At 36.5% G+C, this 19,495-nt stretch overlaps 1 protein-coding gene across 3 annotated transcripts in view; it reads right to left on the bottom strand.

Annotated features, from left to right (window-relative positions):
• fcho2 (FCH and mu domain containing endocytic adaptor 2) overlaps positions 1–18,822 on the bottom strand; it is a 144,085-nt gene extending 125,263 nt beyond the window's left edge. For 2 of the 3 annotated variants that reach the window (XM_028805663.2, XM_028805665.2), the window contains exon 1: positions 18,373–18,821. In XM_028805663.2, coding sequence (XP_028661496.2) covers positions 18,373–18,405 — 33 coding nt within the window. In that variant the 5' untranslated portion in view covers positions 18,406–18,821. Of the gene's footprint in view, positions 1–18,372 lie in introns of all 3 variants that reach the window. The other variant, XM_028805664.2, reaches the window with a different exon arrangement.
• Between the last annotated feature and the right edge of the window lie 673 nt (positions 18,823–19,495).

Below are 19,495 nucleotides of genomic sequence, written 5' to 3'. Positions count from 1 at the left end.
CTGTAACTAATCCCTCATTCATCTTATCTAAACCAGTCTTAAAATATTTTTATAAACCTTCCTTTTCTTTGAACACCATACACTACATTCCCTGGAGCTGTGTTGCACACCTCTTCCAGTGATAAAACTCTATAATTTAATCCAAGACTTTAATTTCATTCTAACCTCTTCTCCTGAAGTTATTACACAACAAATGCTACATCTACTGTTCCTTTAACTTTAATGATACAATGTCATCTATCATCTTTCCTTTGAAGTTCTCTTAATGTATAATCTTTTATCTTTTCTAACACTTTCATTAAGTATTCCATTAATTTAATTCCTTGAGGGGCGGCACAGAGGCGCAGTGGTAGCGCTGCTTCCATCTAGAACTAGTCCCTACCTCACACACAGTACTTCCCAGAAGAGGCTGCAGCCTCCAGAAGCACTAAGTGTATACGAGTACTAACCAAGTTAATTAAATAGTAAAAATGATTTGCAATGCATGCCTAAGTCAGAAGGTGTTTAAAAAGTTAATCATATTAAGGTGGGGAGTACTGTAGTGCTACTGGATTGTTTTTCTTAGGGGCGTCTGGTGTTCTTTACTTCTGCTAAGAGTAGCAGAGTTGTTTGTTTAGTGAAGAGCTAATATGAGAAAGACAAATTAAACTGCAGTTAATAACTTAATAATACTTGCACTGTCAACATGAATATCACTACCACAGTATGACGCAAGAAATCAAATGTTGGTTAATTAATAAGCTAAAATAATACATACAAACATTCATACATACTGTATTTTTTTCACATACATATACACAAACATATATATATGCCTTGGAGTTAGGAGACCCGGGTTCGCTTCCCGGGTCCTCCCTGCGTGGAGTTTGAATGTTCTCCCCGTGTCTGCGTGGGTTTCCTCTGGGTACTCCGGTTTCCTCCCACAGTCCAAAGACATGCAGGTTAGGTGCATTGGCAATTCTAAATTGTCCCTAGTGTGTGTGCGCGTGTGCCCTGCGGTGGGCTGGCGCCGTGCCTGGGGTTTGTTTCCTGCCTTGCACCCTGTGTTGGCTGGGATTGGCTCCAGCAGTAGTTAGGATATAGCGGGTTGGATAATGGATGGATGGATGCTTAGCACAGAAGTTGTGTGTTGTGCAGTGGAAATGTGTTGAGTGCTCATATTAACTTTAAAACGTCTCACATTTGCTCTAATTAACTTTCTGGCAGTTGACTATGTTGCCGCTTTGAATACGATATTTGAAAAGTGCTGGTTAGTGGGAGACAGGGTGAAGATGCCCCAGAGGCACACGTCATATATATATATATATATATATATATATATATATATATATATATATATATATATATATATATATATATATATATATATATATATATAATATTACATAGTTTACTGTCAAAGTGTGTACGCCTGATGAGCCCAAATAAGGGCAAAACACGTGTCACATACTCTTTGCATTATTTGACAGTAAACTATGTAACATTCTATGATCTGCTTCTCGCAACTGAGAGGGCATGGCAGATGTTTGCCGACTTGCAGACCAACCACATGCGTTACCTGGTAGGTAACCACCCATACAATCAGATCATGATTCAGACTATGAATGCCGTGAATATATATATATATATATATATATATATATATATATATATATATATATATATATATACATATATACACACCCAGCACTAAGTTTAAAAAAAAAAAAAGGTTTATTAATAGAACTTCAGCTTTAGTACTTTTTTGTATGAAAGGCAATCTAGTGTTTTATTCACTTTGAGAACCGAGATTCTTTCAACAAACACACTAGTGCAAAAATGGCAATACTTTGTCACTTTTTTTTTTAATCCTATCTAGCAGTGTACTGCTAATTCAATCCACAAAATGGTTCCATGCAATAATTCAGCAAATTTTTTGACAAAGAACTGATTTTTCCATTGTTCCTTCCTGCACATCTTAAGCAACTTCATATTTCTTTATAGTTTAGCAGGTAGTTTGAGGGCATGTCTTTGTTATATATTCAGGAAAAATATTTCCCAAATTAATATATGTATATGGTCGCATCCAGCTGATAAGATCCACTTTGAAAAGTAAAATGAAGTCATGATCATTTGTGTAGGTATTCAAAAATAATGGAAAATCCAAATTGCTTATGTGATAATATAATGTAAACAAGAACACTGGGCTGCACGGCACTGCATTAACAATCCAAATACCCCAAATACACTAGAAGATGCAGACAGTAAAATATGTTTATCCTACTACCATTTCAAATTAACTCAACAGCTTCAAACGAATAGATTTAAAAGGGGTGGATGAGTTAATAAATATGTCAGAAGAAAAAAAAAAACAATAGGATGCTGTCAAAGATGCCTAAAGTTTATAATCTAAATTTGCAATATACAGTATATCAATGAGAATAATTGTGTTTTTTAAATGAATATGGTTTTTGCTTCATATTGTTCAGAGATTATGTGAAGAACACTCCTAAGAAATGGAGCTGTGAAGAATAATTTATACATAATAATTCACTGCAAGTTCACATTATAAAAAGGGTTGTCTTCAGAGTTGTTGCTTTCATCACATTTCTTAAATTGAAATGTATAAGGTTTTTCTAAATCCTAAACGTGTCTTATTGTAACAACTTTTTTCTGTTTAATAAATTTGATATAGATTAATGTACAGGTGTTTGGGGTAGTAGGATATGTGTCAGTGGTGAAAGCAGCCATAATATACTCCAAGTTCACTATCACACAAACGTATAAATTGTAACTACAATAAGCAAAAAGCTGGCAGCGGTAAGCACACGCTGGGCTAGCTTGGCTTAATGTATGTGCAAAATACACTGAAACACTCTTAAAAGTATAATGAAAGCTTGTGGCACTTTTGGATATGCCTTTATTGTTGCATTTATGTTCTATTTATTTTTATGAATACTACTTTCATGTATGTCATAAAGGACTTTTTGTACTAAAAGCAAAATGTCAGCTATAAACACAAATAATGTCACATTAATTGTGATGAGACGTTGATAACAGAATCTGCTGCTGAACATGAATGACAAAGTCGCTTTGTAACCTTTGCCCATTATCTCTTTACTACAGGAAAAAAGTCTGAACTTCCAAGAACTTAACTTTACACTGCCAAAGTGGCAAGAATTGGTAACACCCATGCTAACATCCCTATCTGCAGACAATTTATGATTCATGCTGGCATAGATAATATTCATTTTGCTTATAGCTCTACATAATTCACCTAATCCTTAGGCATGCTAAAACAAAATACTGTGCCTTTACAGAGAAAGACGAACCTTACCATACAAAGTGTCCACACAATCACAAAATAAATAAATAACAAAAGAGAATGAAGCCAGAGGGCAAATATTAGCAGCTTTAAAAAAAAAAAAAACACTCTGGGCAAATATTAGCAGCTTTAAAAAAAAAAAACAATCCAAAACCCTAGAAGGTAAAGATTAATTAGAACATTAGAACACTCTAGATGAGAACAGGCCATTCAGCCCAACAAATGACTGTGACAATAATACAACACAGCACATAACTCAAAATAGTACACTAGGCTCTGGCCGTAGATGCATAGTATTTAAAGAACTGAGGGAATAAATCAGGTTCTTAAAAGTAAAAGAATATTACAACCAGCAGTCCACTCACTGTGCAAATTATTATACCTATACACCTACTGATCTATGCAATTACCTAATCAGCCAATCATGTGGTAGTAGCATAATGCATAAAATCATGCAGATGCAGGTCAGGAGCTTCAGTTAATGCTCACATCAAGAAGAAGAAGACGACATTGCATTTATATAGTGCTTTTCCAGACACTCAAAGTGCTTTACAAAGAGATGGAGAAGCCACTTCAACCATCACCAATGTGAAAAATCCCACTGGATGATGTGAATGCAACCATTTTGTGCCAGTATGCTCACTGCACATAAGTTATCAGGTAGTGAACAAATGGGAGAGATAGTTAGAGATTAGAGAAATTAGAGAAAGGGGATGATTAGGAGACCAGATTGACTCGGCCATGATAATCAATTTAGCCAGGACATCAGGAAACACCGTGCTCTTTGCAAAAGTTGTCCACTGATCTTTTATGAATAGAGTCAGGACCTCAGTTATACATCTCATCTGAAGCACTGCACATTTTTGCACCACTGTGTCTCCGTCACTGCACTGGGGCATTAGGATCCACACACAGACCACAGGGTAAGCACCCCTGTTGGCCTCAACAACACATCTTCCAGTAGCAACCCAAGCTTTATCCTATATGTTCTCCCATCCAAGTACTGACTGGGCCAAAATATTCTTTGCTTCTGGTGGATTTCCTGTTCTGAAGAGCATGTGGCATGGCTACTGGCATACCAACACCAGTATGGGGTAAAATGTAATCTCAGCGATTCTGACCATGATGAAACTGTTATTGCCAAACAGGCTGGTTTGAGTATTTCTGTAATTGCTGATCTACTGGGAATTTCATACACAATTGTCTCTAGAATTTACTCAAAATGATGTGGGAAAAAAAAAAATCAGGACAGCTGCAGTCCTGTTTTTGGAAATGTATTGTTTGTTGATGAGAGATGTCAGAGGAGAGTGGCTAGACTGGTTCAAGTTGATGGGCAGCAGAAGACAACGTCAGGTTCCACTCCAGTCAGCCAACAATAGAAAGCTGAGGCTGCAGTGGGTGAAACTGTACAGTTAAAGATTGAAAAATAACGTAACCTGGACTGATGAATCTCGATTTCTGCTGAGGCACATAGATGGCAGGGTCAGAATACAGTGCCAACAGCATGACACCATGCTCCTAACCTTCCTTGTGTCAACAGTCCAAACTGGTGATTGTGGTGTAATGGTGTATGGAATATTTTCTTGGCACACTTTGGGCCCATTAATACCAATCAATCATTGCTTGAATGCCACTGCTTATTTTAATATTGCTGCACACCATGTGTATACCTTCATGGCCACAATTTATCCATCTCCTAATGGCTACTTCCAGTATTATAATGCACCATGCCACAAAGCAGAAGTTGTCTCAAACTGGTTACTTGAACATGACAATATGCTCAGTGTTCTTCATTGGCCTTCCATGTAACCAGATCTGAATCCAATAAATAAAAAACAATCTACAGAAATATTTCCAACATCTTGGTGAATACAAGAACATTTTGAAAGCAAAAGGAAGTCTTACCATGTAATAGTATAGCGGGCCTAATAACTTGCTTAGTGAGTGCGTATTGCATAGTGGTCCACATGAGTCTATTAATGTCTAGACAGACACTATTTAATTAAATAGTAGGCACATTTCCATATCTTTTGGAATAGCTAAAACATTTTGTGGGGGTGGATATGCGTGTGTGTGAGATAGAACTTTACTGAAGTGCTACTCATATGGTATAGTTCAACATATAACACATATGGGCACCTGTTCTAACTCATGCTTTCTGAAAATGTCAACATATCATATAACAAGCCTTAATACTGGGAACTGCTGTTACATCAGTAATAATGCATTAAAGAATATCACCAGAGTAAAATAAACATGTTATGGATATTGAAATGTTTATAGAACATGTTGTTTGTTTACAGCAGTAAGAGAACAAAGTGGCAATTCTTTCATGAACACTGAAATTGCTTTATTCTAAATCAGCTAATCGCTCCATCCCCCATACATAAACACCACCAATACTATAACCACAATTTGTAAAGCATCAAACTAGGGACTGTTAACATAAGGCAAAGTGCTTTACTTCAACCACTGAAACCAGAACCACAAGAAGCAGAAAGCCATGCTCTCATGTCAGCAAACACTCTACAGAAGAACACTTCAAAAAATGCTGTGCACTTAAACCTGGGGACTAAACCTGAAGAGTGATTATTTAGTATCAAATGAAAACAGTCATTATAAGATGCAGAAAAGAGTTGTAAACTGTGGTTGTAAGTAGGGGGTAAATGCATGATACACAGTGCAAATGAATTAATTGCTACTGAAACACTGTGATTATGAGGTCATGGCAGCTACAACATTACCACACTGTCTCAGTTTTTACAAATAAACTATTATCGTCTGTCTGCAAGAGGATTAAATCTTGTTTTACTGTAAAACTTTGAAAATAAACATGACAACAAAACCAAAGCCCACACATTGCTAGAGCTCCTGAGAAACGGAGAAAGATGCAAATATTAACTGCTCTTCATTCACTTTTGTACTATGCAGCAGAAATCAGAAATATAGAAACAAGAGAATTTATATCCAAAACTGTAGAAACAACAGTTAATAATAATTTTACTAGTATATGAATATGACAAAGTTTAAATGAAATGGGTGTATTTCCTTTACTCTCAGACTCACTTTGGTTTAAACAAGTACATTTTCTTGAACAAGTAAAAAGACGAGGAACCTGCAGTAAGCCTATTTCTTTTTCTCATTAGGAAATGGCTCTGGTAAACAAGGTTTATCATTTGAAGACACCCTTGTCGGCATGAAGCATAAAGCAAAGCCAATCCTTAGCCATTTCCTGATTCCAGGGTGTGTGCTAGTCAGTTCTGGTATACAAACAGACGGAGTTTAAACACTTGGGCACAGGCCTCCAGATGTGGATCAAGGAGGCTGGCTGTAGTGACTTGCACAAAACCTTTATATATAAAACATGTATATTATTCTCCCTTAATTCTTTAAATGTATTAATAATTATCTTCCTCCAAGAGCTACTACCTCAGATCTAACCTCCAGTTTTTGTCAGAATGGAGTTTCCATGTTATGAATTTGAGTGTATTTGATTTCATATACATTAACTCCTACTGACATTTAACTGTGAAAGTTTCTATTTCCTCGTAACACAGAAGACTAGGTTCAACATGCAGCCTGAGTATGAAATGCCATAAAATAAGTAGATTTAAATTTCTATTTTTTTTTTCCTATTCCATTATCAAACATGCTTAAGCAAATTAAGGATCACAGGGTGTGGGGTTGTTCTGGTGCAGCCTACTGCAGCAGCACTGGATGCAAGAGAGACTATAAACTGTTCCAATTTTTTAGTTGTATGGCCTATGTAATGCATTTTTTGTTCTTTTTTATTTGTTGTTGTTTTTTAAACAATTATGTCCTAACAAGCACTTCTTAGCTATACAGTACTGCAAGCATACATGTCACCAACCTGTCCCTTCTTGATCCTTACACTGAGAATTTGTCTGACACTACCTATATAATATATGCAAATGATTGCGTTTGAAGTATTATTTTTTTCCTTCCACATTCACCGTTTCACTATCCAATGGGCTTCTGTTTGAAGATGGATGAAAAAGCCTTTTCAGGTGTGGATCTGAAGTGCAGAAACAAGTAGAAAAGAATAGGTGTAGCCAGTAAAACCAAGAGCCTCTGCCATCAAGCAGCACAAAAACTCAAATGAGAAAAACAACACTGTGAGTCAAAATGTTAAGGGTCAAAAGCACTAGAGGTCACAACAGAGAAAATGGCAAAATAGAATGACTGAGAAAAATCTTGATGAACCAGCACAGGTCAGCAAAAACAGCCTACTTAAAATGTCCACCTAATTAGGAGAACTCAGATGTCACAGAAACAAAAGGGGGCGTGGCTATGGAAACACCTTACGAAAAGAGCACAGTTAATAAAAAATAAGACAAACAACAACAGCAGAAGACTGAGCATGGAAGCAAATGTATCTTCTCAGGATTAAAAATGTTCACTTTTAGACTGAATGTGGCAAAATGTCCCGCTATTGTTTTATATTTAAAAATTATCCATTGTTATCATAGCAAACAGCGTTTCATAGGAATAAAAATCTGGACATCACATAATGTAATACAATGCATGCTACTGTTTAATTTATCGAACAAGCATTTGGACTTAAGGCCATAACACTGCTCACAGCTTCTGTCGTTTTTAAGTCTTCAACAATAAACATACATTTCTGTAGCCTTAGCCTTTTACTGCTTTAATGTCTTTTTTAGTTTCCTGCATCTTCCACATTAGTTTTCCACAACCACAAAAATTTGCACTGATGTCCTGATTTGATTCGATTTACAATGTCACTGATTCGATTACATTTTGATTTTATTTTGACTGAATTAGTGTGTAAATATATTTGATGTGGTGCCTTTTTAGAGATTACTTAACCATGCATAGAGAACATTAATATAATGTGACAAATTTCAGTAATACTTTAGATAGATAGATAGATAGATAGATAGATAGATAGATAGATAGATAGATAGATAGATAGATAGATAGATAGATAGATAGATAGATACTTTATTAATCCCAGGGGGAAATTCACATACTCCAGCAGCAAAAAAATATTAATATTTATTTTCAAGTTTTTACTGAAGAGTATTTATTTGAAGAGTGTCTACATAGTGACTTCATAACATATGTATAAGCATGGAGTGACATTTAAGAAGAAATACTTGATTAGCAATGAACAGTTAACATCATTCAAAATTCACCATAATTTGTATGGAAGTCACTTGGATGAGTGATGTAACGTATCTCCCTGGAAAAAAAATATGTCCAGATGAACTGAATCAACTTTCTAGAATGTGCTAATGTGGGTTTACAATTCCAACCAGGCAGCAGGAGTGCACTGGAGAACATCATTATTAGTGCGCATAAACTTTTGAATCAGCCGAAGAGGAATCTCGTCTAAGACTATAGACGCAGTATTTTCCACTCAACCAATTTTGAGAAACAATTGTTTGACTGGATTACAGCTTTTAGGTAACAACAACATTTATTTATATAGCACATTTTCATACAAAAAAGTATCTCAAAGTGCTTTACAAAATTAAGAAAAAAAAAATAAAAGACAAAGTAAGAAATTAAAATAAGGCAACATTAGTTAACATAGGAGTATGTCTTGTGTCTCATCATGGGTTGTGTTTAGCCATGATGAATTTCCCAAAAAAAGTTTTCCCCCATTTATGTACCCCCATTCAATTTCAGGCACTTTAGCTAGAACTTCATAACATTCTCTTATATTCTAAATTCTTCCAGTTAACGAATGCTTCCACACAACAATATGTGATTAAATACCTGCTTGCAAAAAAATGAAAAAAAAATGTTTAAAATAAAAAAAAATTAAATTGTTCAAAAATGCACAGTATGAGAGGCAAAAACCACACATTCATGTATACAGTGAAATAAATAAATAACCCAGCCATCCACAAAAATCATAACAGCACCCAGGTTGCATGAAAAAGCCAAAGAAAAGCCTGTCCATTCTGTCAGGCAGAAGGGCATCCACACTTCTTGCCATATCCCCTATCTATTTATCTAGGATGGCATAGCAGTGTCATGAGTGTTATCTGTCTATGGGATTGTTTTGCTCACATTGAGTTTCAAATGATTGGCATTAGTAGTAAAAAATAAACCAACAAGCAAATCTCTGAATAAAATTCCTTATCATAGTGCAAAATACAACAGAGTAGGGAGCCTCTGCACAATCTATTAAACCATGGGTGGTACTGCACCTTGGACTCTTTTAATGGTTACAATAAATGTGTGTGTTTGCTCTCTCAAGACTGATTCAGTGGGCCCAAGACACGCACAGCAGTTGGGGAAGGGCTCTGTGTGACAGTATATAACATGCTATGGTTCACAGAGAATATTTCAAAGTGAATAAGTTAAATATGCTGTTTAATATCAATGTCAAAATTCAAAATGTATCTCTGTTTAGGTGTGGGTTTTTGAACCTTTTCTCCCAGCTTCTACAAATTAACAGGTTCTCACTGTACTGTCAGCGTATAGCAAGAAGTTAATTCAAAGCTGTATTACAGCAGGGCAGAAAGGACTCAAACATTAAACACTGGGAAGAAAAGTGTAGGCAAAGTTATGGATTTACAACTCATTTTCTGTGCTTTATAACATTTTCTTTTTACATCTAGAGTGTCTTGGTCTGTCTTGCTATAGTTCTGCCCGTACATTTTATTTGAGGTTTTTGTACTTGTGTACTGGTGCATGGGAAGAAAAATATAGACCCAGCAGTGGATTTTCAATTCACTCTCTATGCTTTGCAACATTTCCTTTTCTCATATAGAAGGTCTTGGTCTGTATTGCTATAGTTCTGCCTTTACTGTTCTTTACTATTCATGGTTTCTGTACTTGTGCACTTCTGCTATTTCAGTAAAAACTTGAAACAGAAGGTCTTGGTCAATCCTTAGTATACAAGAAACAGTTAAAATACATCCGTAGCACAGATGTAACAGACAGAGTTATAATATGCCCAGTTATGCTAAGCTACACATTTTCAGAAGAAGTAACACAACCAATTACTGCATCACCACAACCAAAACCTATAAAAAAAAAACAACTAAACTCAAGGAGAACAAACCAAGTAAAACCACAGCCATGGGGACTTCTACATACCAAAAGTAGATAGAAATTGTACCCAGGCCTAAAACATCATCTTCTTCTTCTTCTTTTATGCTGCTCCCATTAGGGGTTGCCACAGCAGATCATCTTCTTCCATATCTTTCTGTCCTCTGCATCTTGTTCTTTAACACCCATCACCTGCGTGTCCTCTCTCACCACATCCATAAACCTCCTCTTAGGCCTTCCCCTTACCATAAATTTAAATTGTGTGTTTTTAATATTATCATATCATTTACTAAATAAATATTTAAAAAACACATAAGTGTACCAAATATTTTTTACACTAGTTTTGTGAGTGTGCCAGGAAAAAACCCTTATAATAATGGCTGGCTTTTCATTTTGTGGGGGAGCAGACAGGATTTGTGGTGCTATATTCAGGAAAGGCAGTAGAAAAAAGTGAATCTTGTGGGCTTTTTATTAATGCATGCAGGAATCTACATATAAATGGTAGTCTTGCAAAAATTAATGCTATGTTATAATTGATTTTTTGATGACTCATGCCTCTGAGTAACACTCAAATAGTACTGCAAAATCCTTTTCAGTCGCTCAACTGTATGTAAGAGGTAGGAAACTAAGCACTTTTGTGTGTGTGTGTTTTTTTTTTTTTTTTCTTTTAAACAGAAGTGAAATGAACTGAGTACATTATTATACATTTTGTGGGAAAGATGACATGGTGAGGGCAGGTGGCTACAACATAAAATGACTACTGTCCACTCCCTCCAGGCAACAAATAATAGACCATTCCACATCAGCAACTTTAAAAACTTTCAGAAATTTATTTTTCATCCTGCCTTTCTTATAGTTTAAATACCATGTCATAACACCTGAACACAATGATTATTCAAAATACATACCATTTTGAAAAATATAGTGCCTTAACTTGGTACTGGCATGACAAAGACAAATCTGAAACTTCTGCTAGATACTCCGATTTGATGTAAAAGGATGAATATGAAATTTAAGTGCATTTATTTTCCTCAGGATTGCTTCTGTGAATGTATGCTTTATATTTTACAATAATATCAACTTTGTGTTCCATCCCACCATAAGTGCTGTGACAGCTGTCTATCAGTTGTCTCCTTTTGCACTGATGCGTAGGAAGTCACATGAGGTATTATGTTTAGCATTTGCTCTTCCATTTGGAGTCAAAAGGCCTGGAAGAACATTAAAACTACAGGACAGTCAAGGCAATTACTGTAAATATTCGCACATAAGTCGGGTCTTGAAACCTGAAAAATCGATCACCGTTCAAAAAAATACTACACTTATTTATTTTAACATCTTTTTGCTTCCTCCAATCTCACACCAGTTTCTCAGACACATCGAATTTTGCTGCAGCAGCTCAGTTACCAATTTCTTTCGCCACTTCAACAACTTTTAATTTAAAACCAGCTTCATATTTTCTTCTGATTGAAGGCTTCATCGTAGATAAGGGATGCTCTTATGATAAAGGTGTATGAGGGTGTGAGATACAAAAAACTCAAAACAGTGCAAACATCGCTTCGGAATAGTTTGGGTATTACCGTGTGGTCACGTAGGCACAATAAACAGAAAAAAGAGGCAGTGTGCTCTGTGGTTACTCTCTCAGATGGGCGTTAGCTTATCATAATCTCTTGGACCAATAGCATGAGTTTTCCGCATTCGACTTATATGACCGACATTATAAAATACTGGAAATTATACAGTACAATCAGGCCCCGACTTATCCACGGGAGAACTTAAATGCGAGTATATATAGTATAGTGCTAAAAGTGGAATTCAATCTAGACCACAGTAATGCTGAATGTTTTATCATGAAACACAAAGAAATCAATGTTGTACTTAGTAGTCTTTGGTGAGCAGCTAAGCTAATGAAAACAACTGTAGCTAATGAAAAAAAGAAGAATATTCAAACCAGTGACTAAAAACTCTAAAACAAGTGCCACTGTAATCATCAACAACCTCCTCAGAGCAGGAGTGAAGAAGGTATCACAAACTTTTCACAGAAAACTTCATGATCAGAATTACTAAACTGAGTTAGTTGAGGCAGTAGAGTTGTGGAACAAAGGGTTATGGACAGCCAATACAAAGAAAGATGTCCGATAAATTAAGGGGAAGTTAAAAACGTGCATAGAGTTCACATAATGCCACTTCACCTATAAAAATGGTGGAGATGATGTCATGACTTGGGCACGAATGGCTGCCTTGCCTATTTAATCATTATTGCCTTCTGTGAATCGTTTTGTTTGCTTGTACTGTCTCCAGCCCATAAACTTTGAAGTAAGGGAGTTTAAAAATTGGTGCATGAATGACGATGTTGCACTCCCTAGATCTCTGTATTGGAATAAGCAAATTTAGAAATGAGTGAAATTTAAATAAAAATTCATATTTGCACAAAAATAAATGAAACCTGACTCAGATCAAGTTCCATCAAAAAAAAGTGTCATTTATAGTAAAAATGCATTATTTTCTCACTATCGCTCCCCTCAAAAGTACTGTAGCAATACAGTATATATATTTCTCAGACCTCTTATTACTAATCCTCAAGTTAATAAATGAACCAACACTTTGTTGTTAACCTGGCCAGGAAATAACAGAATTTTAGGCCGGTCACTCAATATATAGTGGAAAACTATATCTCCATTTTTATTTGATGATCTGACCGTTCAGCAAAATATTGATCTGGTTATGTAATTCTCTAATATAAGGTTTCCCACTATACTGTATAATGCAGATGTCTCACTATAATGTTATTTTTTCACATTTGCTGACCTTCAAAAAAGGATGGGGATGTCCCACAGTAAAACACATCTAAGAACCTTTCTTGCATTTGGCACTACACAATAAAAATATTCTCTTCCATTGTTACATTTTCTTCACTAAAGCGAGAACAACCACACAACCAAATGCACTTTCAGCTATTACAAAAATGTAATGTTAATGATAAAAAGGAAACATGTTATTGTACTGAATAATAAAGTAAAAAATGGAACTAAGTGCACAATCTGATGCTGCATGTATGGGATATTAAACACACAGAGTCTTGCACAGTTCAGCACTACTCCAGTCAGTTACTGATAAAGTGTTAATGAGAGTTTTGTTTTCACAGAACAAGGAAAAACCCGATTATAGACCACTTTCACAGGGTATCTATGATGACTTCCTGTTGGTCGGCAAATACAATGGAGCAATTGGGACTACTGTTCAGTTGTTCTTTCAAAAATCTTCCCAAACTGACCATGGCGTATGTTACACTATTAGTGGGGCACAACATTTCATCTAAAAAACTTGAAATGGGATACAAACATTTTCATGAAAATTATCTTTTCAACAGTGAAGGTAAGTGCTTTCTTGTTAATGCTGTTTTGATAGCTAGCATCATATGCCATGACAATTTATGAATGGAGCAATTTTCATTTTCTTGTGTATTTTGTATGTGATTAGTATAAAGCATGTTGAATGTGGAGGTTGCGGTAAGATTCAGGTGTCATAGATCATAGTACAGTACTTTGATATTTATTCACTGCAGTTGCAGATCTCTATACTGAATGTTTCGGTACTGGTTATTTCCCCACCAAAGCAACTTCATTCAGCTACAATGTTTGTGTTTATTGCATTACATTAAAAATCACTATATCAAAACATGTAAGCATACCGATGAAGAAGGGCACACATAATCATGGTCTGTCAATAATACATCAAGTGTCACCCACTTTTTTCGTGTCCGTCTCTTGCATTTCGAGTGGCACATCAGAAACAACATGCTGAAGTCATCTCCTAGATGGCTCTCTGCTCAGTTATAAACAGAATGCCATCCTTGTTTCACATCTCCTCAGCTGTTCCACTTAAAGTGGGATGGGACAGCGCCAATTTTGAGCCGCTTATGATGTACAGACAGTCATTCTCTGTAAAATGCAGACTACATGTAGAAAAGCTACCTTAATTAACACAAAACGCTGAGATATGGTTGTTTTTGATTTGAAACAGAACAAAAAAGGAACACTACAGAAACTCTTCAACTTGGTTTCAGAAACTGTTATGATATAATCAGATATGCCAAATCCCAGCAAACAAACGCTTCTGAGTTTATGAACCTGGAAATGTGAAAGTGGTCTGTCTTTATTATTACTCATCCACCTCTTTGAAGTAAAATAAAAATACAGTCAACCTCTAAATCTATATCGACAATAAACAAGACTTTTTCTACATTAACTTTTTTTATTTTGTTTTTAAAGTTACTATTTTATTAGGGGAACATACTGTTACTACCTTTGATTTTTAAGATAAGTTGTATTAAGGAGAAAATTATTTGGTAAATTATTCCATGTGTCTATGGCTCTCTGCATTAAGAAAAGCTTCCTAATGTTTGTGCAAAATTTACCATTAACAATTTACCAACTGCGTCCCCACAATCTTGTGAACTAATTTTAAAGTAACAGTCTAGATCCACTGTACTAATTTTCACAAGTGTAAACACTTTGATCGTCGCTTTTTAATCTCCTTTGGCTTAAAATGAGAAGTTTCAACTCCTTTAATCATTCCTCGTAATTCATATGCAGAAGTCCTGTAATCACAGCCTAATGACTCTTCTCTGGACTTTTTCTAGCGCTGCTGTGTCTTTTTTGTAGCCCAGAGACCAAAACTGTGCACAGGACTCCAGGTGAGACCTCAATAGTGCATTAAAAAGCTTAAGCATAACCTCCTTTGACTTGTACTCCATACATTGTGGCATATTACTGTAACCTAACATTATTTTAGTCTTCTTATTGGCTTCAAAACACTGCCTGGAAGATGATAGTGAAATGTCCACTACAACTCCTAAACTTTTTTTATAAGTAGCACTTTCAGTTTTCAGACCTCCCACTGTGTACTCAGATCTAACATTTCTACCCTGTATGTTTGTAATTTTTATATTTACTTACAATTAACTTCATCTGCCACATAACAGCCCAAGCCTGTATGCTGTCCCAGTCCCCCTGTAATGATTTAATGGATTCTAGATTATCTGTCATTCCACCCAGCTTGGTATCTTCTGCAAACTTAACCAGCATGTTGTTTTTATTCCAATCAGGATCATTTTTATATAGACGTGGACCCAGCACTGACTTCTAAGGAACACCACTCTTAACAACGCCCAATTCTAATAAGGTCCTACACACCATAACACTTGTCTCCTGTGTTTTCTGCACCTAACTCCACACTACACCCTAAATTCCCACGTCTTTTAGTTTCTTGCCCATCCTCTCATGCGGAACCTTTTTACATACTTTCTGTAAATCAAGATAAATCCATCATATGCAACACTCTGTATCCTTTTGTTGCTTCCTCATAGAATTCTAGCATGTAAGTAAAACACAACATTCCTCATAGAACTTGTGCTGTTTATTAAAAGTCCCGTACTTGCTATGTGTTGCTCAATCTTTTCCTTAATAATTCCTTCCATTAATGTACCTGTGATACACGTTAAACTTACTGGACTATTGTTCCTTGAATGAACCCAATCACACTTTTTTATATAACACGATACTGTTTGCTGTTTTTTGATTTTCATCTATTATATTTGTACTCACTAACCTCCTTAAGAACTCAAGGATAAATGTTACCTGGTTCTGGTGATTTGTTTCTCTTCAGCCTACTTGATCTGAGCAGTACTTCTCTTGCTACAATTTCCAAATCACTCAGTATCACCTTAGTAGTCCGTGTTACTGCCAAGAGGTTATCCAATTCCATATATGTGAAAATTTCAAGTTTAGACCATTTGCTGTTTTACTACCTGTGCATTTAATTCTCCTTTTTTGTTCCTGGTATGTGTCATCTCCTCCTTGACTCTTCTTTTACTACTAAAATACTGAAAGAACCTCTTTGGGCCATCTTTCATCTTATCTGCCTTTTAACTTTCCTAATATGCTTCTTAATGGTTACTCTTGTGCTTTCAAATGCCCTATGGTTAGAACTGATTTTATTAGTCCTGTTTATCTCATACAGCTGTTTTTTTTTCTTCTTTGCATTTTCTTTTTTTATCTCCTTATTTAACCATTGAAAGATTTATTATTTTTTTTAATATCCTATTAATTCCAAATTTTGGTGTGAACTTGTCTTGCATTATATGTAAAGCATTTTTAAACCTGTTCCAATTCACCTTGACAGTCTCCGCAAATAAAAGCGTATCCCTTTGAGATTTGGCCACATCTGTTCAAAATTTGTTGCACCAAAGTTAAAGTTAGCAGTTTAGTCTTTGCACCTGTGCTGTGAAGAACTGTATTATATTATGGTCACTTGACCATAGTGGTTTAAACACCTCTGCATGCTGAAAGCTAAAATGGTTATTACAAAATAATAAATCTAGACAGGCTTCTCTCCACATTGGTGCTTTAAGATACTGTGTTAAAAAACAGTCACTAATTACATCTAAAACTGCCTGCTCTTGTACCCTGATATTTACAGGACTAGTCCAGTTAATTTTCAGGTATTCAAGATCCCATGACTATAAAATCCCTCTCTAAACTTGTGTTTTTAATATTATTAAAAACCATGTGCACTGACATTACTGTCTGAATTGTAGGAGTCTATAACACACTCCTAAAATAAGGTCTCCATCCCGAATACTTTGAAGCCGCATCTACACATCCTCACAAAGATGTGGCTCATCATCCAACTGAAGAAAACATGCATTTAAATTAAGTTTTATGTAAACGGCAACCACCCTCTTTATCTTTAATGTCTATCCCTCTTTTTTAAAAAAAGTTGTAACTACCTATATTATACACAATGCCAACCTTGTTATTTAGCCAGGTTCCTTTTATTTATGTAACATCACAATTATACTCAGCTACATAAAACTCCATCTCACTTATTTGATTTTTGATATTTCTAGCAATAAGACAATCAAATTTTAATGTAGTGACTTATTTTGCTTTTGCACTTTAACTTTGGACTAGAATTTAAGTTACAGGACTTTGCAAGCTTGTACTGTTCGTCCCATCATGTACAGTTCTAAAGCCGGCCTTTCCTAAACTCTCTTCCCGATATGACTTGCGGCTTTTTATTTTTAATCAATCACTTAAATATTTCCACGTAAAAATGTAAGACAGCAATCTTGACAACGCTACACATTGCACTCTTTTTAGATTTGTATTTTTTCCAAATTGGTTACCACAGATCTAATTCTATTTGGCCAATAAAACTCCTCGTCAAACAGGAAAATGTACTTCTTTTAATGGATGTCTAAGGAACCCACTAAAGCTGCCATTGTGTCTATAGTTTAAACGGTTTGATTTCAAAAGATATATTTCAGACCCGGACATTTCTCTAATAATCTCCGAAGTGAACAAGGAATAAGCAGGCAGATCTCTTTTTATTTTGGGCGCTGGTGTGGTTAACATTTCCCTGAAAGCTCGCACGACAGGACGCACAGGTACCGTGAGTTTACTGAACTCCCACTACGCTACACTACACCCCGACACCACCTGATGCCGATTTTTTTCTTTTGGTTTCTGTCAGATGAACCAGACGCCCCGAAGTCGTCTCCTTAAAGTACTTGTGTTAATAATGTGATAAAGATCTTAAGGTTAAGGCTCTTTCACTGGACATTATTCGCAAGCCTCATCTAACTTGACCCTGACTCACATGACAATTTGAACTGACATGGAAGGCGTCCAATCAACAGTGCCAGCGAACAGCCCTTCGCTTACGGTGCGCCTCGATTGGGCGGGTCTTGTCAGCAATCAAGGTAAACGACTCGGCTGAGGCCGCGATCCACGAAGTCGCGTAATCTCCGGTTGCCGGAAAAAGCTATAGGGCCGCGGTCGGGAACACCGAGGCAGGTCGGTAATGTATGGGCAAACTTTGAACTCGTCTGCAAATCATATTACAACATCCAGCTTCCTTTTCAAGCACACGGCGACCATCAATGAGAGCCGTGCCATAAACGGCTGCAAACAGTGTATGTGCAAGAAAAAAGCAAGAATAACAACGCCTGCACGTACCCAAAAATTCTCTGCGAAATAAACCGTGATCATCTTCAGTCCGTGTCCTCCGTCCTCCTTTGTAAATCCCGCGATATGTTGGCGAATGCGTGGTTGTAATTGTGTTTCCCACCGTCCGCTTCTTCCTCCTCTCAATTTCTGTTGTGTCTGCTTTTTTTCCCTTCTTACTTTCTCTAACTGTCTTTTCCCTCCCCACCTCCGAGACTCCACCTCCTGCGCGAGAGCAGACCGACTCTTTGGTCAGCGGTATTCGGTAGCGGATGCCCGTCTCTGCTGTCCCAACGCGTGGACTCTCCTCATAATCGGCTCAGTGGGTAAGCTTAGCTCGTGCCAGTTTCGGCTCATCTCGGCCGGGATGAGCTGCATCCACCTGTGGCTTCGGGGTGTGTACGCACCCTTCCTTCCATTAGGTTCAGGTTGGAATTGTGTATAAACATCGGTTCGCTTTCAAGGACGGTGCAGGGCGCTCCCGACGTAAGGAGGCGCAGGTTTAAGAACGTTTTGTTATAAATAATTTAAAGCCAGACTTTTAACTTCCGGCAAGATCGGGGCTGCTTAAATTTAAAAGAAATACATCTGGGTAACTTTAATGTTTGGGGCGAAGGGCAGCCCAAGACAGCGGACATATTACGACATACAAGGTAATCAAGTCATTTTATTGTCAGATCATTTAGCACGAATGTACAGGTGTGTGAATAACGTTTGTGCAAGTTCCAAAGCAGTATAGTAATATTAATTTGAGAGCAAATTTACATACTACAGTATACACAATACATTTAAATAACAATTCCACAGTCACACACTATACAAAACAAACTTATTACCGACATAAACAATTAGTCCTTTCAACAAATTGTACACTGTATAAGGCGCACTTATAACGCAAGACTGTTCAAGTCAAGTGGCTATATTGTCATACCTGCCATACATGGTATTGCAGCATACGGTGGCACAGAATAATGTCCCCCAGGACTGCGGTGCAGTATATACTTGTGAAGAACTATAATAAAATAAATGTTGCACTGTAATATAAATTAAAGAAATTAATGATAAATGAGCAAATAGTAGGGAGATCAGAGTTAGTGTCCCAGGTCATTTCTGTGTAGAGTTTGCATATTTTCCC

This window comes from Erpetoichthys calabaricus, chromosome 7 (assembly GCF_900747795.2).
Source record: "Erpetoichthys calabaricus chromosome 7, fErpCal1.3, whole genome shotgun sequence".
Classification (NCBI taxonomy): domain Eukaryota; kingdom Metazoa; phylum Chordata; class Cladistia; order Polypteriformes; family Polypteridae; genus Erpetoichthys; species Erpetoichthys calabaricus.
This window is presented reverse-complemented; position numbering and strand designations above follow the sequence as displayed.